A 25094-nucleotide genomic window follows, 5' to 3' on the forward strand; every position below is an offset into this window, starting at 1 on the left:
ATAAAGGAAATATTACACATTTTGAAAATGGCCATATTACCCTTACTATGAAAATGATCATATTACCCTTACTAGAAATAAGGGCAATAAATATCATGGAGACTAGGAAAATTACCAAACTACCTTTATCAAAAATAAGTAAAATAAATATTACACAATATGAAAATGACCACTTTACATGCAATAAATATTATGGAGACTTTGAAAATGACCAGACTATCATTATTGGAAATAAGTAAAGTAAATATTACATACTATGAAAATGACCATATCACCCTTACTGGAAATTAACGCAATAAACATCATGGAGACTATAAAATGACCAAACTGCCCTTATTACAAATAAGTCAAGTAAATATTATACTCTTTGAAAATGACCATTTTACCCTTACTGGAAATAAGGTTAATAAATGTTATGGAGACAGTGAAAATGACCAAACTACCCTTAGTGGAAGTAATTAAAGTAAATATTACAAACTATGAAAATGACCATATTACCCTTAATGGAAATTAGTGCAATGAATATTATGGAGACCGTGAAAATGACCAGACAATCCTTATCAGAAATAAGTAAAGTAAATATTATAAACTGTGAAAATGACCATATTACCCTTAATGGAAATTAGTGCAATACAGTGAAAATGACCATACTACCCTTATTCACAGTCTCCATAATATTTATTGCACTTATTTCCAGTAAGGGTAGTATGGTCGTTTTCACTATCTATAATATTCACTTTACTTATTTCCGATAATGATAGTCTGGTCATTTTAACAGTCTCCATAATATTGATTGCACTTATTTCCAGTAAGGGTAAAATAGTCATTTTCACAGTCTGTAATATTTACTTTACTTATTTTTGATAAGGGTAGTCTGGTCATTTTCACAGTATCCATAATATTTATTTCACTAATTTCCAGTAAGAGTAGTATGGTCATTTTCATCGTTTGTGTGATATTTATTGCACTTATTTCCTATAAGGGTAGTCAGGTCATTTTGACAGTCTCCATAACATTTATTGCACTTATTTCTCCTAAGGGTAAAATGGTCATTTTCACATACTGTAATATTTACTTTACTCAACTTTGAAAAGGTTGGTCTGGTCATTTTCTCAGTTTCCATAATATTTATTGCACTTATTTCTAGTAAGGGTAGTCTGGTCATTTTCACTGTCTGTAATATTCACTTTACTTATTTCCGATAAGGATAGTCTGGTCATTTTGACAGTCTCCATAATAATTATTACACTTATTTCCAGTAAGGGTAAAATGGTCATTTTCATAATCTGTAATATCTACTTTACTTATTTTTGATAAGGGTAGTCTGGTTATTTTCACAGTCTCCATAATATTTATTTCACTAATTTCTAGTAAGGGTAGTATAGTCATTTTCACCGTCTGTTTGATATTTACTGCACTTGTTTCTAATAAGGGTAGGTTGGTCATTTTGACAGTCTCCATAATATTTATTGCACTTATTTCCAGTAAGGGTAAAATAGTCATTTTCACAGTCTATAATATTTACTTTACTTATTTTTGATAAGGGTAGTTTGGTCATTTTCACTATCTCTGTGATATTTATTGACTTATTTCTAGTAAGGGTAATATGGTCATTTTCACAATCTGTAATATTTACTTTACTTATTTCCGATAAGGGTAGTATGGTCATTTTAACTGTCTCCATGATTTTTCTCATCTTCACCTCTACCTCCACCTACTCCTCCTTAGATTTCTCAATCAACATTTTTTCAATTTTTTCTCTGATAAATTTCATCTTCAGTTCATCCGGATGAGAAACTCATGTCCAACTCTAGTAATCTTTGAACCTGAGATGTTCAAATCTGATAAATTTCATCTTCAGTTCATATGAATGAGAAACTCAGGTCCAACTCTAGTAATATTTGAACCTGGGATGTTCAAATCTGATATATTTCGTCTCCAGTTCATCCGAATGAGAAACTTAGGTCTAACCTGATAATATTTGAACTTGAGATGTTGAAATCTAATATATTTCATCTTCAGTTCATCCGAATGAGAAACTCATGTCTAACTCTAGTAAACTTTGAAATAATATGATTTTTCAGTTCGGTTTCATTGTTCAGATTCATAATATTTCTTATATATTACTTGGATTTGGTGTGATATACGCGTTAAAATATACGTAGACTGCTAGTTTTTTCTTCCCAAAGTTATGGACCTCTACGTTTCGACGCCACATGGTTCGGTAAGTGATAAAATGAACCGCCTAATTTAAAAAATGAGAGCCGTCCAATGAATTTGTTTGTGACAGGGAAGCACGGAACACCATTATTGGAACCGTGTGTAGAAATTTATATCTCATTTTACTAATTGGGTAATCAAATGGGTTATGAAATTTAGTATAATAGGTAATATTCGTACAGGTGGGTTAACCTAATGGCATAAAATTCAATTTTTTCATACATTTGCGTGATTAATGTATTTGATATATCATAATACTATGGTATTAGTGTATGAAAATTATTTAATTTATATATATATATATATATATATATATATATATATATATAAACGTGTCCGTGTCCTGATGATTTTGGATTTTTCCGGTCCCCGTGTCCGTGTCAATACTTCTGAGGTTTGTAACGTGTGGTAAGAATCTTCTGAAACCAATCAGACGGGTGTTGAAAACACTGATCGTCCAGCTCTGCTCCACAGTAACAAGGGTTTTCTATTTATATCTCTAGAAGAGAGAGAAAATTAAAATTAAAAACCTAAATCTAAATCCATCTCCGCCTCCCTCATTCCACCTCCCGCGACTCGTCGACTGAAACCCTAACAACTCACCCCATCTTCCTCTCTTTCGATTTCGACTAAAACCCTAGCACACTAAATCGAAGTAGATTTATTACTCTCGATCTACTTCACAAATGTTGAGTTTTCAGAATCAACAACAAACCTAAGTGGAAGCAATAAACCCATATGCTCAACCTTACTAGAACGCTGCTCTTTTCTCCATCTTCTTCATCTCCCTCCTCCAAATCAGAGACACGAAACCGTGATCTATATACCCCTTAAATCAATACTCTAATTTCATTGGAGATAGATACCCTATTTTTAATGGAACCTAGTAGATCTCAAGTTCTCTTAAGATTTGGATTGAAATTAGAGTTTTGATTTGGGGGTTTTGTTAGGGTTTCTTTTGATTTGATAGAAAATTATTTACATTTGGTTTGATTTTCTACAAACATTATCAGGTAAAGTTACAGTTTGCAATTTATTTTCTCTATTTTTCAGTGTTTAAGGTAGGGTTTGATTTTGTGGATAGGGTTTTAAGTATCATTTGTTTTTTTGTTCTAGCGATCAGTAGAAGAACATTCAACATCTGCACTTGCATTTGTTGAAGATCCTCAGGTATAACTTCTCCCTCGTTTTTCAATTTTTTGTTAACGAAGTTATAGAAGTAATAAGATTTTTTGTTGATGAAGTTATTAGAAGTCAATTGGTTTTACTTTTGTGTTGTGATTAAATCCGGAATATTTTTATTAAGTTTCAGGGTTCTTGCTTAGATTATTTATGCTGATGGGTTTGAAAGTTTTTATTGTTCCAACATAATTGTATGGGTTTCTTAATGATTTCGATGTTGGGTTTATAATTTTTTTAAAATTGGGAGAAGTCCTGTATATAATTTAGAATATCTCCGATTATGTTTTGTTGTTCATTATTATCATTTGTTCATAATTTGTAAACTAGGTTATATTTGATCGTCAAAGGCTTCTTCTTTTAGTACTAATTTGATTATTCTTTCCAGGTAATGGAGATGGTGGTGCTTTTGATTGTCATTTATAGGTAATAGAGATGGTGGTGCTTGTGATTTGTTATAGTATGATACTAACGATGGTGGTGGTGGTGATGATTTGTAGTAGTATTGGGGTTGGTAATGGAGATGCGTGATCAGAGGAGTGAGTACGGGATCTGGTTTTGTTGCATTCTCCACCCCTGAGGAAGCTGCTAGAGCTGTAAGTTGTTATGGCATTTTCTTTCCTTTTTTCTTTACAATTACGTAGTGCTTTTGAGATTTCTATCCCATGGTGAAACAATTCTGTAGGTGACTGAAGTAAATGGGAAGATGATAGGTCGGAAACTTCTTTATGTTGTTGTGGCTCAGTGCAAATGAGACCTAGGCTGCAGGTAATCTACTGCTACCTCGAATTATTAATGTGAGGAGGAGGTATTTTTATTTTTAAGAGCGAGTTTTTTTGGATCTGACCCTGATGCGTTGATTCTATTATATTTTGCAGGCTCATTTTGCTCAAATGCGAGCACCTGGTGCAATGGCACTTCCTCCATCAGGTATGACCAGTTTCCATCCTGGAGGACCTAGGCTTGATTTTGGGGGTTCTCAAGCATGATGAATTTGATTTTGGGGGTTCTCAAACACAACAGCTTCGGGGTAAGCTCAATTTGTACTCAATTTATATATATCTAAAGCAGAGTAATTGTATTTACATATACATATCTTGGTCACATTGCCAATTAGCAAGTCTGGATTTTGGTGGACATTTTTTCTTTCTTTCAAGTGATATTTCTCCTCTAGAGGTTTTTGACATTCAAGAATGTGTTATCCCTTGGACGTTGTTTATCTTACGGCTATGGTTGGAACCTGAGCATTCTCAAATTTGTTAGAAGTTAGCTAGTTAGACCATAACCTGAAAATGCTTAGTTTTGAAACATATTCAGTTCCTTAGCAACTATGTGGTTGGACTTCAACTGCGTATCAGCATTTGTTTTTTTTTTTTGTTTTTTCCATTAGGCAGTTGGCAACAATTTTGCCGAATGGGGGTAGTACGATAACTAAGGTAGATGTAGATATCCGTCTTTTTTGTTTTGTTTTTGCATTTGGCAGCTTCACCTCTTAGAGGTGAGTGTTGGCTTTTAGTTGTTCAAGTTGTAATGTAACTATCCTCTTGTAGTTTCGTTTATTTATCATTTGCTATTCCTTTCCCTTTTCAGGCATCTAAAACAGTTAGTTGTACTCTTAAACATAAATGGGACATACTCGGCTGCTCGATTGGGGTTCTGTAAGCACTGATCACATTCCTGCTAGTATTGTTATTCCCATGTATGCCAATGCATTTCAGTTTTATCTAATTTTATTGCTCCTTCATCTATTTTTCTAGGTAAGGAATTTGGACCTCCCTTGCCTTTTAGGTGTATCAAAGGTGATGGTGGTCTAGTGCCCAGGACACTCGTCGGAGTAACACGAGTTTATCCTGTTTTCTATAAGGTGAGGTTAATTATAATTTATCCTTTACACTGTTACGTTTAACATTTTTTTGAAGTACATCATTAATCATCGTCTTTTACTTCTCATCCAATCCTCTTATTTTCTTTCCCTTTCCCTTTTTCAGAAATCTAAATCAGTATATTCCTCGGGGTTCAGCCATCGCGTTTTTGCATAACAAAGCCTCCACGATTTCTCGATTCGTTTCCTCTTCTACTCAGGTCGGACTAGGTTTATTATCGGTTATTGTTTAGTTCAGTTTTACTTGTATCTTGATTTAATTGGCTTTTAATTTATCTTTTCTCTGTAGGAAGTGAATCCATGATTTATCGGTTATTGCTTAGGTCAGTTTTACTTGTATCTTGATTTAATTGGCTTTTAATTTTTCTTTTCTCTGTAAGAAGTGAATCCATCGTTTCTTCAATCATCTCGCCGTGGATTTCATATTGAACTCTCGTGAGAAAGCTGTAAGTGCTTCAATTTTGTACCTTTTAAAGGTTTTGTCTTGTTTTAAGCTTCCTTACTTATTGGAATTTTGGTACATCTTGTATCTATGGAGTATTTACTGGATTAGGTGAGTTTTATAGTGAATAAGTGAATGATATTTTTCTGGCTTCTTGCAGGAAATGATTTACATAATTTAGTGTTTTGTGATACACCTGCCTACGTGTTACTCATATTATATAGGTGATGATGAGTACAACAAACTAGGGTGTTTAATCATTCTTTGAATTTTAACACAGGCTCCTAGAATATCTTTCGCAAGTCTGGTAGGATCACGCTCAAATGCAGCTGCTCACTGGCAAAGCATCCTGGAAGAGTTGGATAACTACTTGTTATCTTGGAGAAAGAAAATTAAAATGTGAAATTTCCATAGGTTTCTCCATTCTTAGTCCATGGAGTCTATATCAGGTTTCATTGTACTTTGCAGGCCTGTTTTGTAGGATAAATTGTGTCGCAGGCCTGTAAACTGGAAGCCCAGGTCCGTTATAATCGTTACAAAAAGTGTTAGTTAAAAAGAACACGTGTCATCATCTGAGTGCTCATATAGGAGGATGACACGTGTGACTAAAATTTTGTTACAAGCAATAGGTAACACTTATAGGTGTTACTGTAACCGTTACTACAGAAAGACACGTGTCCTCAAACGAATCGTTGCAATAATATACTCACACCTAAACTGTTACAATTATCGAGACAAATGAGCCACGTGTCGCAATCCTAAAATTAGGTTAATTGTGACTATTAACTATTGTAACGCTTTCTATATGTGACTGTATCTGGATCTTGTCACAGATAAAACCGTTACAAAACAACATCACAATTATTTATAACGGCCTATTTATAACAGGTTATATTACAAATTCAATAAGTAACAGCTATAGCCTGTGACAAAATCCTGGAAATGGTGTAGTGTGAACTCTTACACTTTTCCAGGGAGCAGCGTAAAGACACGTTTGCCGCACTCAACCAAATATCATCTGATGTGAAAGTAGCTTCATTGTCTCCAGCAGTCGAAGAAATTTCTATTATGTCTGAGCACTCGATCAACTATGTCACCTTTGGAAAAGAAGACCGCATGGCAGATGAAGGCCATAACCGAGCCTTGTACGTGACAGGTTTTATCAAAGACTCTGAATTCAAGAGGGCTCTCGTTGATACAGGCGCTTCTACAAATATTATTACCATGAAAACTCTCAAAGCAGCCAAGTTCCCACAGAGAAAAATTGTTCGCCATCCCATCTTGATGACGGGATTTGAAGGAAGCCAGATCCATACATATGGATATGCATACATATACCTGAGGGTAGGCCTATTCAATCAAAGGCCAAATTTCACGTGATCGAACAAGAGCCTGATTACCACATGATACTTGGAAGACCGTGTCTCCATGACAATAAAGTGGTTCCTTCAACATATCATCAATGCATGAAAGCTCTGCTCAATAACAAGATTGTTCGTATTGCAGCTTCATCATCTACGGTCTGGGACGCTGAATTCCTTGAATCTGAAAAAGACATCCCTGAACCTCCCAGGAAGATTTACAGCACTTCACTCCCGAGATGGGAATCCATTGAAAAAGCTGCTGACAAACCATCGTCTTCAGGTACTAAACCGATCAAGTCATCTGTTGCACCAGTCAAGCGCTGTAAAGATCATACCACAACGTCGGGATCCAACTTCGTAGTCAGTCACGACGCAGAAAGGAGGGGCACATACCGCCGGCGCAAAGATTAGCAATTAACAGGGGAGAACGATGAAAAATCGCCCCGCCCTGAATAATCACATCAAAATCGCCCCGCCCTGAATAATCACACCAGTCAAGCGCTGTAAAGATCATACCACAACGTCGGGATCCAACTTCGTAGTCAGTCACGACGCAGAAAGGAGGGGCACATACCGCCGGCGCAAAGATTAGCAATTAACAGGGGAGAACGATGAAAAATCGCCCCGCCCTGAATAATCACATCAGAATGAACAATCACCTAATAAAGAGATTCAAGATGCTCCACGACAATTACAAGATGACACTGATTCTAATACTGACGACCTCGAAATGATCAACATCGGGACAGAGGATGATCCAAATCCAATCTTGATTAGTTCTGCATTATCACCAGAAGAGCAGGCGGGACTGATAAGTCTGTTGAAATAATATCAGGATATCTTTTCTTGGACATACGAAGAGATGCCTGGACTCGACGAAAAATTGGTTACTCATCATCTGCACATCACTCCTGGCTCCAAAGTTGTCAAGCAGTCTCCTAGGCAATTCAAACCCGAAGTTGAGGAGCAAATCAAAGTCGAAATTCAGAAACTACTGGCAGCAGGGTTTATCAAACCCATTCAGCATCCAACATGGCTGGCAAATGTTGTTCCTGTCAAGAAGAAAAATGGTCAAATCAGATGTTGTGTTGATTTCAGGAATCTGAATAAATATTGTCCAAAATATGATTTTCCCCTACCCAACATCGATATGCTCGTTGATGCAACCAGTGGTCTTGGTATGTTCTCATTCATGGATGGTTACAGTGGCTACAACCAGATCAAGATGTACGAACACGACGCCAACAAAACTGCATTTCGCACTCCCATGGGAAATTTTCACTACACTGTGATGCCCTTTGGATTGAAGAATGTAGGTGCTACTTAACGAGCTATGACTGCAATATTCCACGACATGATGCACAAGCAGGTGGAATACTATGTTGATGACGTGGTGGTGAAGTCGAAGACTCGAGCATCCCACCGGGAAGTTCTGAGACAAGTCTTTGAAAGATGAAGAGAATATAAATTAAAGATGAATCCTCTGAAATGTGCATTTGGTGTTTCCTCCGGAAATTTTTTAGGATTCCTAATCACTGTAGAAGGAATTAAAGTTGATCCAGACAATACGAAAGCTATTACTACCATGCCTCCTCCATGCACTGTGAAAGAACTCCAAAGTTTTATAGGCAAGGTAAATTATATTTGACGCTTCATTCATGGATTAACTCAACTCATTGCTTCATTCACCCCTCTGCTGAAGAAAGGATCAAGTTTTACGTGGACAACCATCCAACAAGAAGCATTCCAGAAAATACAGCAGATACTATTATCACCTGTTGTCATGAAATCTCCGGTGCAGGGACGTCCACTTATACTTTATACAGCTTACAGTGATGTCGCTATTGGAGCACTTCTTGCTCAAGAAGACGAAGAAGGGATCGAACGACCGATCTACTACTTCAGCCGTACAATGAGAGATGCCCAACTCAGATACCCAAAAACCGAGAGAGCATGTCTAGCATTAGGGCATGCAATTCAGAAATTCATACACTATATGCTATCCAACAGAGTCATGATTGTTTCCAAAGCTGACCCTATAAAGTTTTTACTATCAAATCCAGCCTTGATAGGGAGACCAGCGAAATGGCTACTTCAGATGTCAGAATTCGACATAGCTTGTGTACCGCCTAGAGCAATCAAAGGCCAAGCAGTTGCCGACTTGTTTGCTGCTTTCCCAGGCGAAGATACGACAACGTTACATGAAGATGTACCTGGTGAGTTTCCAGAGATCTTAGTTATCAAAGAAGAGACATGGCTCTTATACTTTGATGGGTCCGCCACTCCTAGCAACGACACCGTAGGAGAGGACGTGGTGCTAGTGTCTCCATCTGGTGAAGTCTTCTCACATTCATTCAAACTGGATTTTCACCGCACCAACAATTCAGCAGAATATGAGGCTTTCTTATTAGGTTTGTCCCTGGCCAAGCAAGCAGGAGCAACACACCTTGAGATAAGGGGAGATTCAAATCTACTGGTCAATCAAATTAACGGAGCACATTCTCTCAGAGAAATCACACTCGCACCATTCAGAACGGAAGCTAAGCGAATCTTAACTCATTTTACTGATACCACAATTGTCCATACTGGACGAACTAACAACAAGCATGCTGACTGTCTAGCGACTCTCGCTTCTAAACTGCAATTCGAAGGAGCGGAGAAAACAATCATGGTACAAAGGCGTGATGTGTCATCTACCTGGCTTGCTCAAATCGAAGACATTCAAACAAACGATTGGCGAGCACCCATTATTCACGAATTGAGCAATTCTCTCTCAGAAGGGAAAGTCAGCATCAAGGAACTAAAGAGTTATTTCTTACTTCATGGAGCATTATACTATCGGAATCCTGACGGGTCTTTAACACGATGCCTCGGAAATGAAAAAGTGGGCGAGCGACTCAAACGCATACATGAAGAAATCTGCGGACAGACATTGGTGGTAACACTTTACAGAAAGCTTCAAAGGATGGGATACTATTGGCCTTCCATGGAAGCTCAGTCAAGAACTCTGCAAAGATCTTTTCCCAATTGTCAGACGCCTCTTCATCACTTAGAAGCTTTGAAAGTTCACCACACTGGGGACTGGAGGGAACCTTACATCAAGTAATAATGAGATGCCATTGGAAAAGAAGGAAACAGTCAAACTCATTCAGAGAGATAAAAGATTTGCCTTTCTTGACGGAATCTTATACCGCAAAAGTTTTGGTGGGAACCTGCTGAGATGCTTAGCTGATCACGAAATCCCAACAATTTTAAAGGAAATGCACGACGAAGAACATCAAGGAAAAAGGAAACTATTTATCCAGATTCATGAGAAATATTATTGGCCGACCATGGAAGACGTAGCAGCCGCACATGTTCAGAGATGCCACCTATGCCAAATCCATGGTAATCTCATCCACACTCCTTCTATCCCATTGAATTCTGTGAATAGTCCATGGCCTTTCTATAGTTGGGGACTGGATATCATAGGGAAAATCAATCCAGCGTCTTCAAAACAACATGAGTACATCATTACTGCGACTGAGTATTTTACCAAGTGGGTTGAAGCTATCCCTCTTCGAAGCACCACTGGAGTCACGATCGCGGCTTTCATCAAGGAACACATAATATGCAGGTTTGGCGTTCCTAACCACATTATCACTGATAATGGAACTCATTTTGCCAACAAACATGTGACAGAATTGTTCGACGAATATGGCATCAAACAAGTTTTCTCCACACCATACTATCCTCAAGGGAACGGACAAGCAGAGAGTACCAACAAGACTTTGATCCGAATTCTCAGCAGAAAAATTCATGATAATCCTCGAACGTGGCATGAAAAATTGCCTATGGCTTTATGGGCCTACCATACCACACCAAGAAGTTCAATCAGAACTTCGCCGTACTCTCTTCTCAAAATGTAATTTATATTCCTCCAAAGAGTATGCAAAATACTCCTTTGTTCATTAAACATTTCATAAATGAACAAAAATTCTTTCATACCATGATCAATTATTCTACCTAAGAAAAAAGCCTAAACCTATTCGAAAGCAACAATCATAAATGCTCACTCAGAGTAAACCATCCAGCAGAGAGTAATTCTTAAAAACAGCCATGTCAAGTTTCTTATGAAAGTTTTTGGTCTTTACTTTCAAATCCTGGACAACTTTCTCGACTCTTGCTGATTCCAAAGCAAGTGCCTTCTCCTCTTATAAGAAAGCAGTTGTGGTGGAAATCGCATCAGCAGCAGCAGCCGCCCTGTGAATTTTGATCATCTCTAGCCGACGACGAAGCCAGCATATGTTGAACCGCAAGGTTTCACAGTTTGAAATCATTTCATACCACCTGTGAAGTTCATGATTCTTGACATCTCGTAAATTCATCTCGTTCATCTCTTCAATGATCGGTAACAACCCGGAAACCATAGTCAAAATGGTTGGGAGAAAGCCTCTCCATATTTCCGTCGTAGCAATGTGTCTGTACCGTTTCCAAATTTTAGTATACAGAGGTACGTGACACTTGGGAATGACGAATCCACCGACCACCTCATTATTTGGGAAAGTATTGGTCATGGGAGCTTCAAAGGGGAGTCCATCTATTGGATATTCATGAACGTGAGATCTAACCACAGCCTCCACGGAATCAGTAGAGTCTTCGTCAACACGATTGCTGCTATCGTCAACCACGACCACAGACTCCCCATTTCTCCTCTTTCTAGCATCAACAACAACGTGTACATCAACCTAGGGTAAATAAGTTTTCAATTTCAGATGAAGATTGGATAAACCGTTGAGTAGAGATTCAATCAAGAAGTCATAGGATTACTCACAGACGTGCCGGCTTCCGATTGAGCTTATCTATACCGGGCAGGGGCTCTAACAGTCCGCTTGGGTCTCGAATTATGAGAAGAAGACGGATTCTTCTGATTATCCTGTAACAAATCATTTTCCTATGATTAATAACTCTGATCAAATGGAGATGAAGAAAATATAAAACTTACTGAGACGGACGCTTCTACTTCATGCTTCGATTGAGGTTCGTTTAGAGAAGACATACTACCACTGGATATAGCGATGAAAGGTATGATAATCTCCGCGCGATGAAACTAACTCAGGAACGGAAGAAATATTTGTGTAAATGCTAAACCCTAAGTACTGGAGATATATATGGGATACGGTAGGTGCTTATCTTCTGTGAATAATCAATTCAGTTGCGAGTTTTACTGAAACCCTAAGTTTCAAACAAGATCAATACTGGAGACGCAGAGGAAAATAACGTACTGGGGACTGACCAAAGCTGGATATGGTCAGAAAGCCACACAACATTGTGTATGTTGCATGTTTTCTCAGCACATGCGGCATATCCTAGTATTTTGTAGATGGAAACCACCAAGGCAAGTCAAAAAGGATCATGATAGATTTTGGCGTGTGTGCATTAACTCATTTGGTTTGACTCAATCAAGAAGGACCAGCATTAATAAAAGGTTTTCTCATTCAAAAGAAAAATCTTAATTCTGAAGTGAAGCTGTTCAAATAATCAAAGAAGATGTCTACTACGAAGACTAAGAAAAACATTTGAATGTTTAAATAAGATTATGAGCAAGACTAGTCGTTAGAGTCATCCGATTCGTCGTCATCATCACCATCATCATCATCCTTTTCATCCTCTGAAGAATCCTCTCCGGACTCTCTCTCGGAATCACTGTCTGAATTATCAGGGAATTCTTCCTCGATATCGCCATACATTGCATCCAAAAGGTCTTCTTCATCATGCTCAGCCTGAAGATCAGCCTTGACCAGTCGCTCAATCTCCTTATGAGGCGGATATGGCTTACTTTTGCGTTCTGTCAGATCCCATACAAGTTCCTCTTCTTCCTCTTCGGCATCTGAATCTGAGGGTACACCATAAGGACGGAATCGGAGCCTCTCCTCGGCTTCTTGTGTTTTCCGCTGGATTCTACGCCTTTTCTCTCGATACTCAGCAAGTATCTCCTCCCTTTCTTTCCTCTCCAAGAGCTCGTCACGAGCAGCTTTCAGCCTATCAAGAGACATGCTATTTATCATCCTTTTAGCATGATCAGTGTTGGCACGTGCTTTAGCCGCATGGATCCTCGAATCCTCCTCAGAAGAGCTGGAAGAATAATCACTGCTGGAGGACACCATTTTCTGGAGCCAGGAGCACAGAATCACGGATATGCTGATAATAAATTCACTTCAAAAATGGTAATCCTTAACTCTTACCTCTTTATAATTCCACTAGCATAGTGATTGTGATATAATAGTTAGCACTCCAAAATTAGTTCGTTCCTTGAAACCTGTGATAGACGCATTTATATGGATATTTTGATCCCGATTTTCTATTTTGTTAGTACCCATATTTGTACTTATTTTGGTATTTTATGTCTTTGTAGGTATTTTTGGAGAAATAAACATGCGCGGAGAAATTGGCTCGAAAAGTGGTATTTGGACTCTCCGGAGAAAATTACTGAAGACATCCCTCAAATGGATAAAGGGTACTCCAGTAGATAAGGGGCGGTTCACTGCTATTTGCACCCTCAATTTCTAGGTATACCCCAGTTATATCAGCACCAGCGAACTGGACAAAAGCACCCCCACATTTTCTTCTCGGTTTGAAAGTGGAATTTAGGCGGGAAAAGAATTACAGAGTTTGGACTTCCCTGTTTTGTGTTTGAACGAGATTTTCTCGTGGGTTTTCAATGGACCATGTTGGTTTGGGCCTGCTAGTATCTAACAGGGAAGGTAATCAAGTCAGTGTCGGAAAAATAGCTTGTTTTCATGTTATCACGGCTAAAACAGAGTGACGAGGAAGACGGTAGTTACGTGGGACCGGGAAGAGGTTTGAACGAGAATTTGGTGGAATTTTTGTTGGTATGGAATGGGATTGATTTGTTGTGAATATACATGGAAGATGACGTGTTAGAAAGAATAGGAAATTTTCTTCAGAGTTATACAGGGAAAGAATATTTCTGGGAATAACGGATATATATAGAAGGTACGTGAAGGTATGGAGAAGATATTCCCCAAGAATTATTTCTATCAAGTCTAGACGGAGTTTAGGAAATAATTGAACAAGGCAGAGACATGTAGGAGAACAAAATGAGAAACAAAAGTCCGAGACTTTTAGAGGAGGAAAGTGGAAGATTTCTTGGGATTTTGGACCCTGTTACGTATAAAAAAGATTGATATGAGTCCCAGGAGGATTATCGAGAGTTTGGGGTCGATAGAATCAAAACTGAGAAGCACAGGTGAAGTTGCAGGAATATTCACCTACTGCTGGTGAAGAAGAGAAGCTGAAGAACATTGGACAGACGAGGAAAGTCGCAGAGGCAGTCTTTTTCAAACAGCATAACAGAAGTATCGTTGTTCAACAATAATAGATAACATATATCATAAGCTTGTCATCTTTCCTCTGTAACAGTTCAACCTGTTGTAACAGCTGTTTGTAACATCGTTTCAGCGTTGCAGACTGTCTGCTTTATTAGTTTTCTCTTGTTTTTCACCTATTTGAGCTATGAACAACTATTTTGAGTACGTGAATAATATGAGGAGCTAAACCCCAACACTGGGATGACGGAGGAAGCCATATCTCATGCGTGTGGTAATTATATTTAATTCTTTCATGAGTTTTTGCATGGATTATTAATTGTTTTATGGTTTTTATTGAACGGTTGTGATTTCAATTAATGGGTTATAATTAGGTTAAGTCATTTGATATCCCATGCTTGAGATTTACAGTTGTTGCTTTTCAAAAATCTACCTTGGCTAAGAAACAAAGTCAATATTCTATTTGAGCTATAATTGTCTAGAATAAATATATGAATCGCATGAATGAATTTATTGGTGGAATCCTGAGTCCCAGTCTCTCGTAACATTAAGTGAAATCAAAATTAAGTCTGAAATCAAATCTTTACAAGTCTTTGAACGAACTTCTACTTATCACTTTCAAAACTACATCAACCTGCAATAACGAACAAAGCTTTATCATTTGAAAATTAAAACCTGATTTTTCATAAAATCATGAACATAATTTTCATTATATGAACATCCACAACTGAGCTATGAAACTTACACCAATACAATATTTCATCATAAATAAATTGTCTAATTTCAAGGGTTAGTCAAAACCAGTGTTTTGATTTTGCGAAACAATGATTAACGTGAATAATTCATGTAAAATTTTCAAAAAACCTTTATTTACTCACTAAATAAATATATGGCATTATATTATGGTATATGTCACGGTTTCACACAAAAAAAAAAATTTCCTTCGTATGATCGTCTTTCTTTGAAACGAGGGTTTATTTCGGTTTTGTGAAAAGTTCACACCTTTTAAGATGGTGGTCGGTTGTGTGAGGGTGAGGAAGGGATAAAGGTGGTGGTCGGTTGTGTGAAGGTGAAATACAAAAAAAAAAAAAAGATTAATCCCTTTTATATCAATTTTTATTTCCAAAACCTAATTTCAAAAGGATTTCCGTTTTGGGCCGGCCCATGAATCCTAAAGCGACCAAGGTCCCGTCATCAAAATCAGCGGTTCAACACAAATTTATGCTCATTAGACGATGCTCTATCATGCCACTGGGATCTTCGTTCAAGCCGTGGTCCAATAACACAATCGAAAATCCGGTAACGTCTTATATTATGACTAAGTTCAATTACTTATTTTCGTTCGTAACTGGAAAATCACCATTCAGTGCTAACTGAGGAACATGATTGTCCCTCACTAAGTATGGGACTTAATGTAGATGGTGGATTTTTGACAATGGTTAAAATTGTAAATCCATAGTTATGCATGCTCCTGATCCAGCAATCAGATGAGTATTGAGGCTCATGTCTCTCATTGAAGCATGAAAGCTCATGCCACAAGAATCTCTGACTGAGAATACTGTCTCTCAGAGTATACGTAGATGTGTAGTCTCTCAGCTGAGGCAACAACATATTTCATTAATACTGAGCAATTTCAGTAATCACTTCTATGTAGAATCGCAAGGTTGGACAGTTCCTAGACAACATGCATGCTAGTATAGAGCAATAATGTCTTCATAATGTAACAATGTTTTCCCTGACTATATAAATGTGACGCTTCAGCAGGATGATATCACCTGAATAATTAATGCTCCTAGACAATCGTACTAGTATAGAGTTATCAATTAATTATTCCTAAATTATTAGATTCATTAACTGAATCCCTGGAAAATATTTCACATCATTTATAGTATTTTGTTACTTCAATTCGTGGTTCTTCCCAGCAGAATTCCATGGGTTAGTAATAAATATTCGATGTACGGGCATCTGAGCAGCTATCGAGTAAGCCCCGACCAAAATGGTGCAAGTGTACTCAGCAATAATGCACTAACGAGCACCTGAATGCACAAAAGAGCATTCCAAAATACGAAGGAACGATGAACCTATGCAAAATAAGAAGAAAATAATAAATAATAAAATACTAATCAAGGCGCTAGGGGACTGGGCCCACCGGCCGACCGATCGTGTCGTGGCCAATCCCACGCCCAATTTCATATTTTATTATTTTCCTTGATCTCATGAAAATCTCTTCATTTGAGCAAATATCCTTCGTTTCATGAAAAACTCCTTGAATTCATGAAATTTCCCTCAAGTCATGAAAAATAACATAAAATTAGGGAAACTCGTGGGACCGAGCCCTAGATGTCCGGTCATTCCCTAGCCGGTCCCATACGCTCCTTATTTTATTATTATTATTTTTTATGTTTCCCTCATCTCATGGAAACTCCTTGATTTCAACAAATTCCTTGGTTTCAACAAACTCCTTGATTTTATGATATTTTCCTAAAATCATGAAAAATATTACAAATTAGGAAAAGTGCATTGGGACGGGCTCTTTGGCCGACCATACATTCCTTGTCCATAGACGGTCCCACACTTCATGATTCCTTCGTCTCTTGAAGTTTTCCCGATTTCAGCAAAATCCCTGATTTCTTCATATTTTCTCAAAATGTTGCTCAAACACACACCAGAAAATACTGAAACTCTCAGGACTGAGACACAAACATTATGGTGACGCGGGCATGTCTCCTTGATCGACCAAGGCCGTCCCTAGGGCTTGCAAATAGCCGGTCCCACATGTTTTAATAATTTTGACCTAATTTGCTCAATTGCTCATATTGGGTCCAAACTCTTCTCAAACAACTGGGAGTTTGCTCAAACAACCATCAGTTGGTCCCACGACCACCAAGAGCCGGTCCCATGAACCCTTGGTCGGTCCTTCATTTCTCCATAATCAGGTTTTACTACCTAGCTCTCACACGAGCATTATAATAAATGATTAAACCAGCATTTAATCATCTTTTCACCAACTGGTCTTCAGGAGACATTGGTATTTTGCTCATTTGAGCACCTGGGCGTTACATGGTCGACTCGTCATCCTATGTAGCCGGTCCCTCCTTCACTCTATGGTTGATTTTCAATAAATCATCAATTGATCAAAATTAGGGTTTGGCATCCAAAGCTCTGCAGAACATAATTCTTAGCATATTCAAACACTAATAATTTTACGTTGATCCCATGGTCAACATTCTAATTAATTATACTCGGTACCAGTATTTTAAATTAATATTTTATTCGGTCTTGCTACCAATAATTCATCAAACGAGCAACATTTTCTCAGACCGTGAATATTGGTTCAACCATCAATATTCAATAATTCATCAAATGAGCAACATTTTCTCAGACCGTGAATATTGGCTATTAATATTCAACAGTTTATCAAACAAGCTACATTTGCTCATATGGGCAATCAACATAATTATACCTTTGTCTCAGCAGACATGTTTAATTCGTGAGTCTCAGAAATTTGCAAATCACGACTCAACAATACAAGGACTCATCGTCTCATAAAGTCAGCAATTGACTCCACAATCACGAGATGTCAATTGTGTCATAAGGGGGATATTAACTAGGGTTTTGGTCTGGCGGTCTACGGAACGTGTGTTCATACACACGATGAGAATGTGAGAAAGTCGTGCAATCATTTGGAGGAGTTAGCAAAGTAGTGGGTGGAAAATTAACCAAGTCTCCGAACGATGAGCAACTGGTTTTGACACGATTTCCCACTTCCACACTCTTTGACTCCAGCAGCTGTCACACTTCATGGGATCAAGGTGTTTACAATTCTGGAAATATAAATAAGTCTCTGAATTATGATTGAAAGAATAAGAACAATCTCTCGACAACAAGAGAGTAAGAACTCAACATCTGAGCAATTACTCTCAACAGAGCAAATTCAATCAATCAGAACTTATTTTATTTTCTTCTCGCAGAATACACAACACACTTACATTCTTTGATCACCATTGATCTCAAATTTTTTTTAGATTCCCTCCTATAGATCAACCCATCCTCTCTTATGACCGAATTGACTATGGAACGTCCATTGTCTTGGTTTAGGTCGGAGTCCTACAGATTGATCTCTCGAACTTAAAGCACTCCCTTCTTGCAGTGCATATGTGTGAGGTTAAACATTTCGCTCGGTTCAAGGAGTCTCCTCCGCACGGTCGTCTCCTCAGTTCCATAAAAACCAGCAAACCATTTCCCCCCATCTACAGGTTGTTAGACCTCCGGTTTTTTAATTGGTATTAGAGCAGGCAAACACATTAAGACCTCATAAGTCTGTGTTTGTAGTAGTCTGGTTTCTGTGGATAGATTGTCTCATTATCACGCACATAAAAATGTCTTCCAAAGTTTTTGATTATGCCAAATGTCTTGGGGTAATGCTGTCCCGCGCGGTCCCTTACGATGGATTTATAAGCTAGCGGGTTTAGAACCCTTCGATCATAATTCATAATTATTCATAGCCGTCGATGATGATGTACCTGTGACAAACTCTCTACTTTAATTTGAAATGATCAGAACAACCCTTAATGTTTTAATTTTTTATTAAAGGGCCTTAAAATTTTAAACCCCATTAATCGAACCGTATTTTATCTTTCACAGGCTTTTTTCCTGAGAATTTCTAAATGGATCATAAGATTTTCAATTTTCCACTGGATGAAGCAACAACTACTTCCGAAATCAAATATGAGTTCGATTTTAGAGATTTTATTATTGATAATAATAAAGTGGAAGTACAAACCAAAAACTATATGTATATCACCAGTATCAGTTTGATTTTCTTTGGGCAGTACAACCACCACAAGCTACTCTTTTCCTTAAGCGAAAAATCCACTTTCAAGGTCTTTGTAAACAATTAATCAATCAATCAGGAGCAGAACGTTTATATTGAAAGAATAAACTTAGGATCCATGCATCATTACAGATATTCAAATGCAACAAATCAATTTGTTTGGATCAACCAACAATCGTGGACAGCCACAAAAACACATAAACGTTACATATACAAAATTAATTAATTAGTTAGTGTTTACTTGTAATTGAAAAGAAGTGGAACTGAATTTTGTATCAAACCCATATCTTAATTACATCTAAAATGGTTCAAACCAATTCCTCCAAAAAAAATTACATCTAAAATATCAAACTTACAATAATGAAGGAATACTCAAAAATTAGAATTTAAGATTCCATCTTAATCTATTTTGATTTTTTCCTTATTAATCTCAAGGGTTTTTTAGTGGGTATCACTTATTTTAAAAATGGAGATTTAGGTAACACCTTGATGCAGCAGAAGAAGACATACAAAGAGTAATCCAGAGAAAAGGAATAATGATGACCCAGAAAGAGGAAGTAAGAAAATAATTTAGAAATTGAACTCCATAATAAATATTAAACAAATTTAAGTATTTGGCCGTGTTTTAATTAATGTTTACAGCTGTAATCTAGTGGGGTTCCTTTCAAAATACCAATCTAAGAGAATCCAACGGCCGCTGACCCGCTAGCTTATGATTGAGTTATAAGAAGCCGTGCGGGATAGCACGACCCAGTGTCTTGGGCTTACTTCAAGGATAGCTCCTTAGATGATTCTTCTGAATCCCGAGGTAGAAATTTTTTGCTATCAAATTCTGGTAACACTCGTTCTGATGAGACAATTGACACTATGTCAAAAGCTGAAATGGAGTTCACCAGAACTTTAAAAAAATCTGCTGAGATTATTGATTTCCAAGATTCTAAAATAAAGTCTCTTGAAGAAAAACATACTCAGCTCATTGATGAACCCGAGAAGTCTCTTGGTCGAGAAAGGGAACTCTATAGTATTGTTGAGTCTTTCTCTAACAATATCGAAAACCTTGTTCAAGAAACTACCCTACATCATGAAAAATTAGTGTTCTTGAAGATATTGTTAAAGAATATTCAATTAGAGAAAAACGTTTGATCGAGACTCATTCAACAGATCTGAACAATATTCGTGGTTAAAAAGAGAAACTGGTCGCATCTCTTCTCCTAGCCTAAGAACAGTGTAATTCCTTGAAAAGGAAAACCCTATCTTAATGAGCAAATCTTCTTCTATGTCCTTCTCTACTTTTCACAAGGTATTACACTACGTGAAGAAAATTACTCCAAAGGAAGTATCTGCTAAGAAATGTGTTATAGCATAGCTCGGTTGAACCCACCAAGCGTTGGTATGTCAAGTTTGGTTGTCATATTTTAGTGAATCAAAACTCATTTAAAGAGTCACTTGATTATATACTAGATTCAACTTCGTTTAGGTTAGATAGAAAGTTACTAGGATATGAGACTTACAAGTATTACGTGAAGACTTGAAGAATGTGAAGAAGTAAAGAACTACAACGACGACATCATCCTTCCACTTGAGGTTAGTAATATTTGACTTGAACTATTTTATTCCTAACGTATGTTTCAAGTCGTGCATATTGAAAACATAACTGCGAAGCGGTGAATGATTATACTCAAGTTAGACATAGTATTAAAGAATTACAATACGAAGTATAACATCTATCTTTTGAACTTCGTATATAAGACATCGACATAATCGTATGAATGCTATTGTGATTATGTATGAGTATGGGTGAATATTTCGTCCTAGGAAATAATGTTTTACATTTGTTTAAAGGAAGTACAATTCATAAACTTGTTTTATGAATCGAAAGGGAAATCGCTAGGCTTATTGCTATTGTTATTCATTGCAAATCTTTGGATTACCAATATGTATGTTTAGTATAACCGCTTGTTGATGGTGGATTTTAGCTCAGGGCTAACATTATAAAACCATATTTGGTGTACCGACATCCTGCAAAGGGTAAATCCATTTGACAAACGATGAGCGCAGAAATCCTCTCGTTTTATTTATTTGAAGCAATTCAATAAATATACAAAGTTCACTCAAAATGGTGCATGTAGCAACAATCCCAAATATTCTGTGTATTTATAGCATTGTTAATTGATGCATGAGTTGCCTTGTATTTCCTGTGCTATTCTCAGCAGGACACTCATTATTGGTGCGGCATGACGACTGAGTGTCTACTCTCAGCAGAGTAACACGAATCTCCAAGTGTCAATGGTGAGGTGTGCACGAAATACCCACAGGCCATACCATTATCTAACCAAGAGAACCCTGTGTCGGCGCGCTTATATTAGCCCGATCGAGCATGTTTAATTTTGGAAGGGAAATCTGGACTGTCCGTGTCAGTCTCAGAAACGATCACGGCCACGCAAGTTGGACGCATAATTTAACTAGCCTAGGCGAACCCTAACTGGAGCAGGTAATCACCGTGATGTTCACCGGCGGGCCCGCTTCCGCCCTAGCCGGTCGAACAACACACTACACCCCTAATGCCTGTCAAACGCCGGCCCCAAAGAGGGATGGCCGCGTTGCTTTGGGGAGGCTCGAACGAGCAAGACCGCTCAAAGCAGTCTTAAAACCATCATGACCGTACAACTTCACCAGCCTGGTTGGACGGATTAGATCATCCCGCGAATGATCAAGGAAGAGTCAACACATACGTTGGCGGGCCCCCTCCTCACATACCCGACCGACTCTCTCACGGCTTAGCCATAGAGCAATAAACGCTTGCTCCAAGTGTGGCTGGCATGATGCTTAAAGGGTCGCGGAAACTCCGCTAGCGTCTTAAATCGATCACAACCACCCAACTTCGCCGACATGTTTGGATGGCTTAGATCACGCCTAGGACCATCGAGCAGGTATACATATGCTCACCGTCGGCACAACGTGGCCCCCACGCGGTCGGTCTCCCCAAAGGAGGAGCATGGCTTGCCAAACCGTTTGGCCAAAGTCATGCGTGCGTGACTGTGTAAAAACCCTAATTAGCATTTGCGCGTTGCATACATGTCGTAGTTTGATCACGACCATCCATCTTCGCCAGCTTGGATGGAAGGTGTATATATAGACTTAAGAGGTACCGAGAGTGTCAACGTGATCACGGGGGGCCCACCTTTGCATGTGGCCGTCCGACCTAGGCAGACTAGGAGTCGGCACCTCGAAACACGCGCCCGAAAGTGGCATGTCATGCGGCTTCCAAATCCTTTGCGGCAATGGATTTCTGTCGCAAATCGATCACGACCATTCATCTTTGCCAGCCAAATTGAGTGGCCCAGATCGAGCCTTCATGAGACGGAGAGGTCCGGACATACACACCGGCAGAGCGTCTACATGGATGCCCGGTCGGTCCCACCAAAAACGTTGCCCATGCTTGATTTCGGTCAAGCTAAAGAGTGATGCTTGCGCACCTCTTTAAAACCCTAAAATCCAACGGTCGCAAACATGTGCCGCAGATCATCTCGTCCGTCCAACTTTGCCAGCTTGGTCGGAAAGCTTAGGCTAAGAGTTAAACGGCCAATGAGGTACCTTGGTGATCACCGTCCGCCACTCTACCAAAGGGAGTGATCGGCCAAGGGATGGCACGCCCATGCGGCCTTCAAACGATCCCTTGAAGATGTTTGAACATGCTACTATTTTAAGACGCTTAATCCGCGACTTACTCCATTAAGCTTTAAAACAACGATGCTTCATACATATTGATCATATTCGAATGCATTACATGCATATAATATACACGATATTTTATGAATATCGATTTCTTAAATAACTCAGTTATTTAACCTAGCACCGTATGCTACTTCCTATGGGTCCCACGATCCACTCATTCGAGACATTAAGCATGTCACAAACTGGGGGATATTTACTGGGGTATTGTTCTGGAGATTTACAGCGTGCAGCGTGCAACACGCCATCACAAGAACGTGTCAGGAGGTATGGACGGTTAAGATGATGAGGGAAGTGGGCTAAGACATGATCGTGCAACCACCCACACGACTCTACTACTCCATCACTCAACTTCCTCCACTTCCTACGAGATGAAGGTTTGCGCTCAATGACTTCTATAAGTAGGTCCTTCACCTATTTCCAAACAAGGGGGACGAACACAGAAAAACCAAGTGTTGTCATCCGTATCCAGAAAACATCTAGAGCTTATTGCTTACATTATTGCAAGCCGGTTCGATATTCTGATACTAGTCATAAACAGCCAACACCTTCACAATCTCAACACCTTCTTCGCTTCCCTCCCCAAGATCAACCCCGTCTCCTTCACTTTGTGACCGAAGCAAGTCTGGAACGACCATTTCTTGGTTTACGCCAGAATTGTATAGATTGATCTCTCGAATCAGAAAGCACTCCCGTACAGTGCATTTATTTAGGGTTTAAATTCATTTCTCATCTACACACCCCAAAATTACCAAAATCGGCAGAAGTAGTTTTTACCCATAAACAATTGGAAACCACAGTGGGAGATTAATCTCTCGGTTGTGAAGTCAATTTATTCCATACCCAATTACATTTGGCTGATTTCAAAATGGTTGGTCTTAGGGAAGCCCCAACAACTTCAAATCCCGGTCGGAGTTCCTCCAACGAAGATGCTCCCCTTTCCAACAGTATGTCTGACGACGCGGCTGGAAGAATCCCAACATTGATCGAGTTGGCACGAGTGCAGGGGATTCAAACAAATAACACGGACCTGATCAAAGAAGAGCGGTTTTCCCGTGACCGAGATTTCTACACTGGGGACTGATCCTCACAACGATCCTCCTCAAGTCAGTAGATTCACTAAGAACCAGAGGCCGGTGGATCAGGAAGCAGATTCTCTAGTGGAAAGTTTATGCGAACTTTTGCACCTCTCGAAGAATCAACGGGCGGAGACATTTACTGCGATAAACTACATAGCCCTGGATGTGCACTTAATTCCTTTGCGTCCAGAAGTCTCGAAAACGCCAGAGATGTCTGTGAATAATGTCACATTTACAGAAGAAGACATGATGGCGGAGGAAGGTCACAACCGGGCCTTACATGTTACTGCACGCATCAAGGATTCAGAGTTCAAGAGGGCCTCATCGACACGGGAGCGTCTTCGAGTGTGATTACTCTCAAGACTCTCAGGACAGCCAAGGTTCGCCCAGGAAAGATCGTACGAAAGCTTACCACGATGACAAACTTCGAAGGAAACCAGACCAACACGTCAAGTATCTCAATCTGAATTTATCTTAGGGACCGTCCAATCAAGGGTGAAATTCGAAGTCATAGAAAAGGAGCCAGACTACCATATGATACTGGGGAGATCGTGGCTTCATGACAATAGTATTGTCCCTTCGACGTATCACTAGTGCCTGAAGACTATGCTGAATAGAGAAGTCATTTGTATCCCTGCATCGTTGTCTCCTTATGCACCGATATGTGGATTGGAATTGTTTGAACCAAGAGAAGCTCCGCGGGAAGAATCAGAAAAAGTTCATTGCATCCCACTCCCCACGTGGGAATCAATTCAGGAGGAGGACCAACTCGCATCATTGAGGGCTAAGACCCGCGATACATCTTGGCAGACAAGGCGTTCTTCTTCATCTGGTAAAGCCGCGACCTACATTCACACTAAGAGGGAGCGAACCTTTGTGGCAAGTCGTGATCAGAAAGGGAAAATCGTCTACCGACACCGCTGTTAGCAATTAGCAAAGGAGACTGTTACTCGGTCTTTCCTCCAATGGAATGCTACAACAACGACGAGCCACAGGAAGAGGTGCTGGATGCTCCACGAAAACTGCAGGACAAC

At 38.9% G+C, this 25094-nt stretch overlaps 1 protein-coding gene and 1 long non-coding RNA gene across 8 annotated transcripts; one reads left to right on the plus strand and one right to left on the minus strand.

The window, feature by feature from the left end:
• Positions 1-2761: 2761 nt before the first annotated feature.
• Positions 2762-6453, plus strand: LOC113304897. 7 transcript variants are annotated; one of them, XR_003338482.1, is made up of 10 exons: positions 2762-3233; positions 3337-3390; positions 3900-3995; positions 4085-4167; positions 4278-4429; positions 4990-5057; positions 5157-5263; positions 5388-5481; positions 5571-5727; positions 6004-6453. It is a non-coding gene; the product is annotated as an uncharacterized LOC113304897 (long non-coding RNA). The 7 variants fall into 7 exon arrangements; XR_003338479.1 differs by having other exon boundaries at positions 5665-5727; XR_003338477.1 differs by having other exon boundaries at positions 3788-3995; positions 5388-5727.
• A 6222-nt stretch (positions 6454-12675) lies between these two features.
• Positions 12676-13233, minus strand: LOC113305540 (histone deacetylase HDT2-like). Its single transcript, XM_026554561.1, has one exon. The coding sequence runs from the start codon at positions 13231-13233 to the stop codon at positions 12676-12678; it is 558 nt and encodes a 185-aa protein (XP_026410346.1).
• Positions 13234-25094: the final 11861 nt, after the last annotated feature.

The sequence above is a fragment of the Papaver somniferum genome, chromosome 8, assembly GCF_003573695.1.
Source record: "Papaver somniferum cultivar HN1 chromosome 8, ASM357369v1, whole genome shotgun sequence".
In the NCBI taxonomy this organism is placed as follows: Eukaryota; Viridiplantae; Streptophyta; class Magnoliopsida; order Ranunculales; family Papaveraceae; genus Papaver; species Papaver somniferum.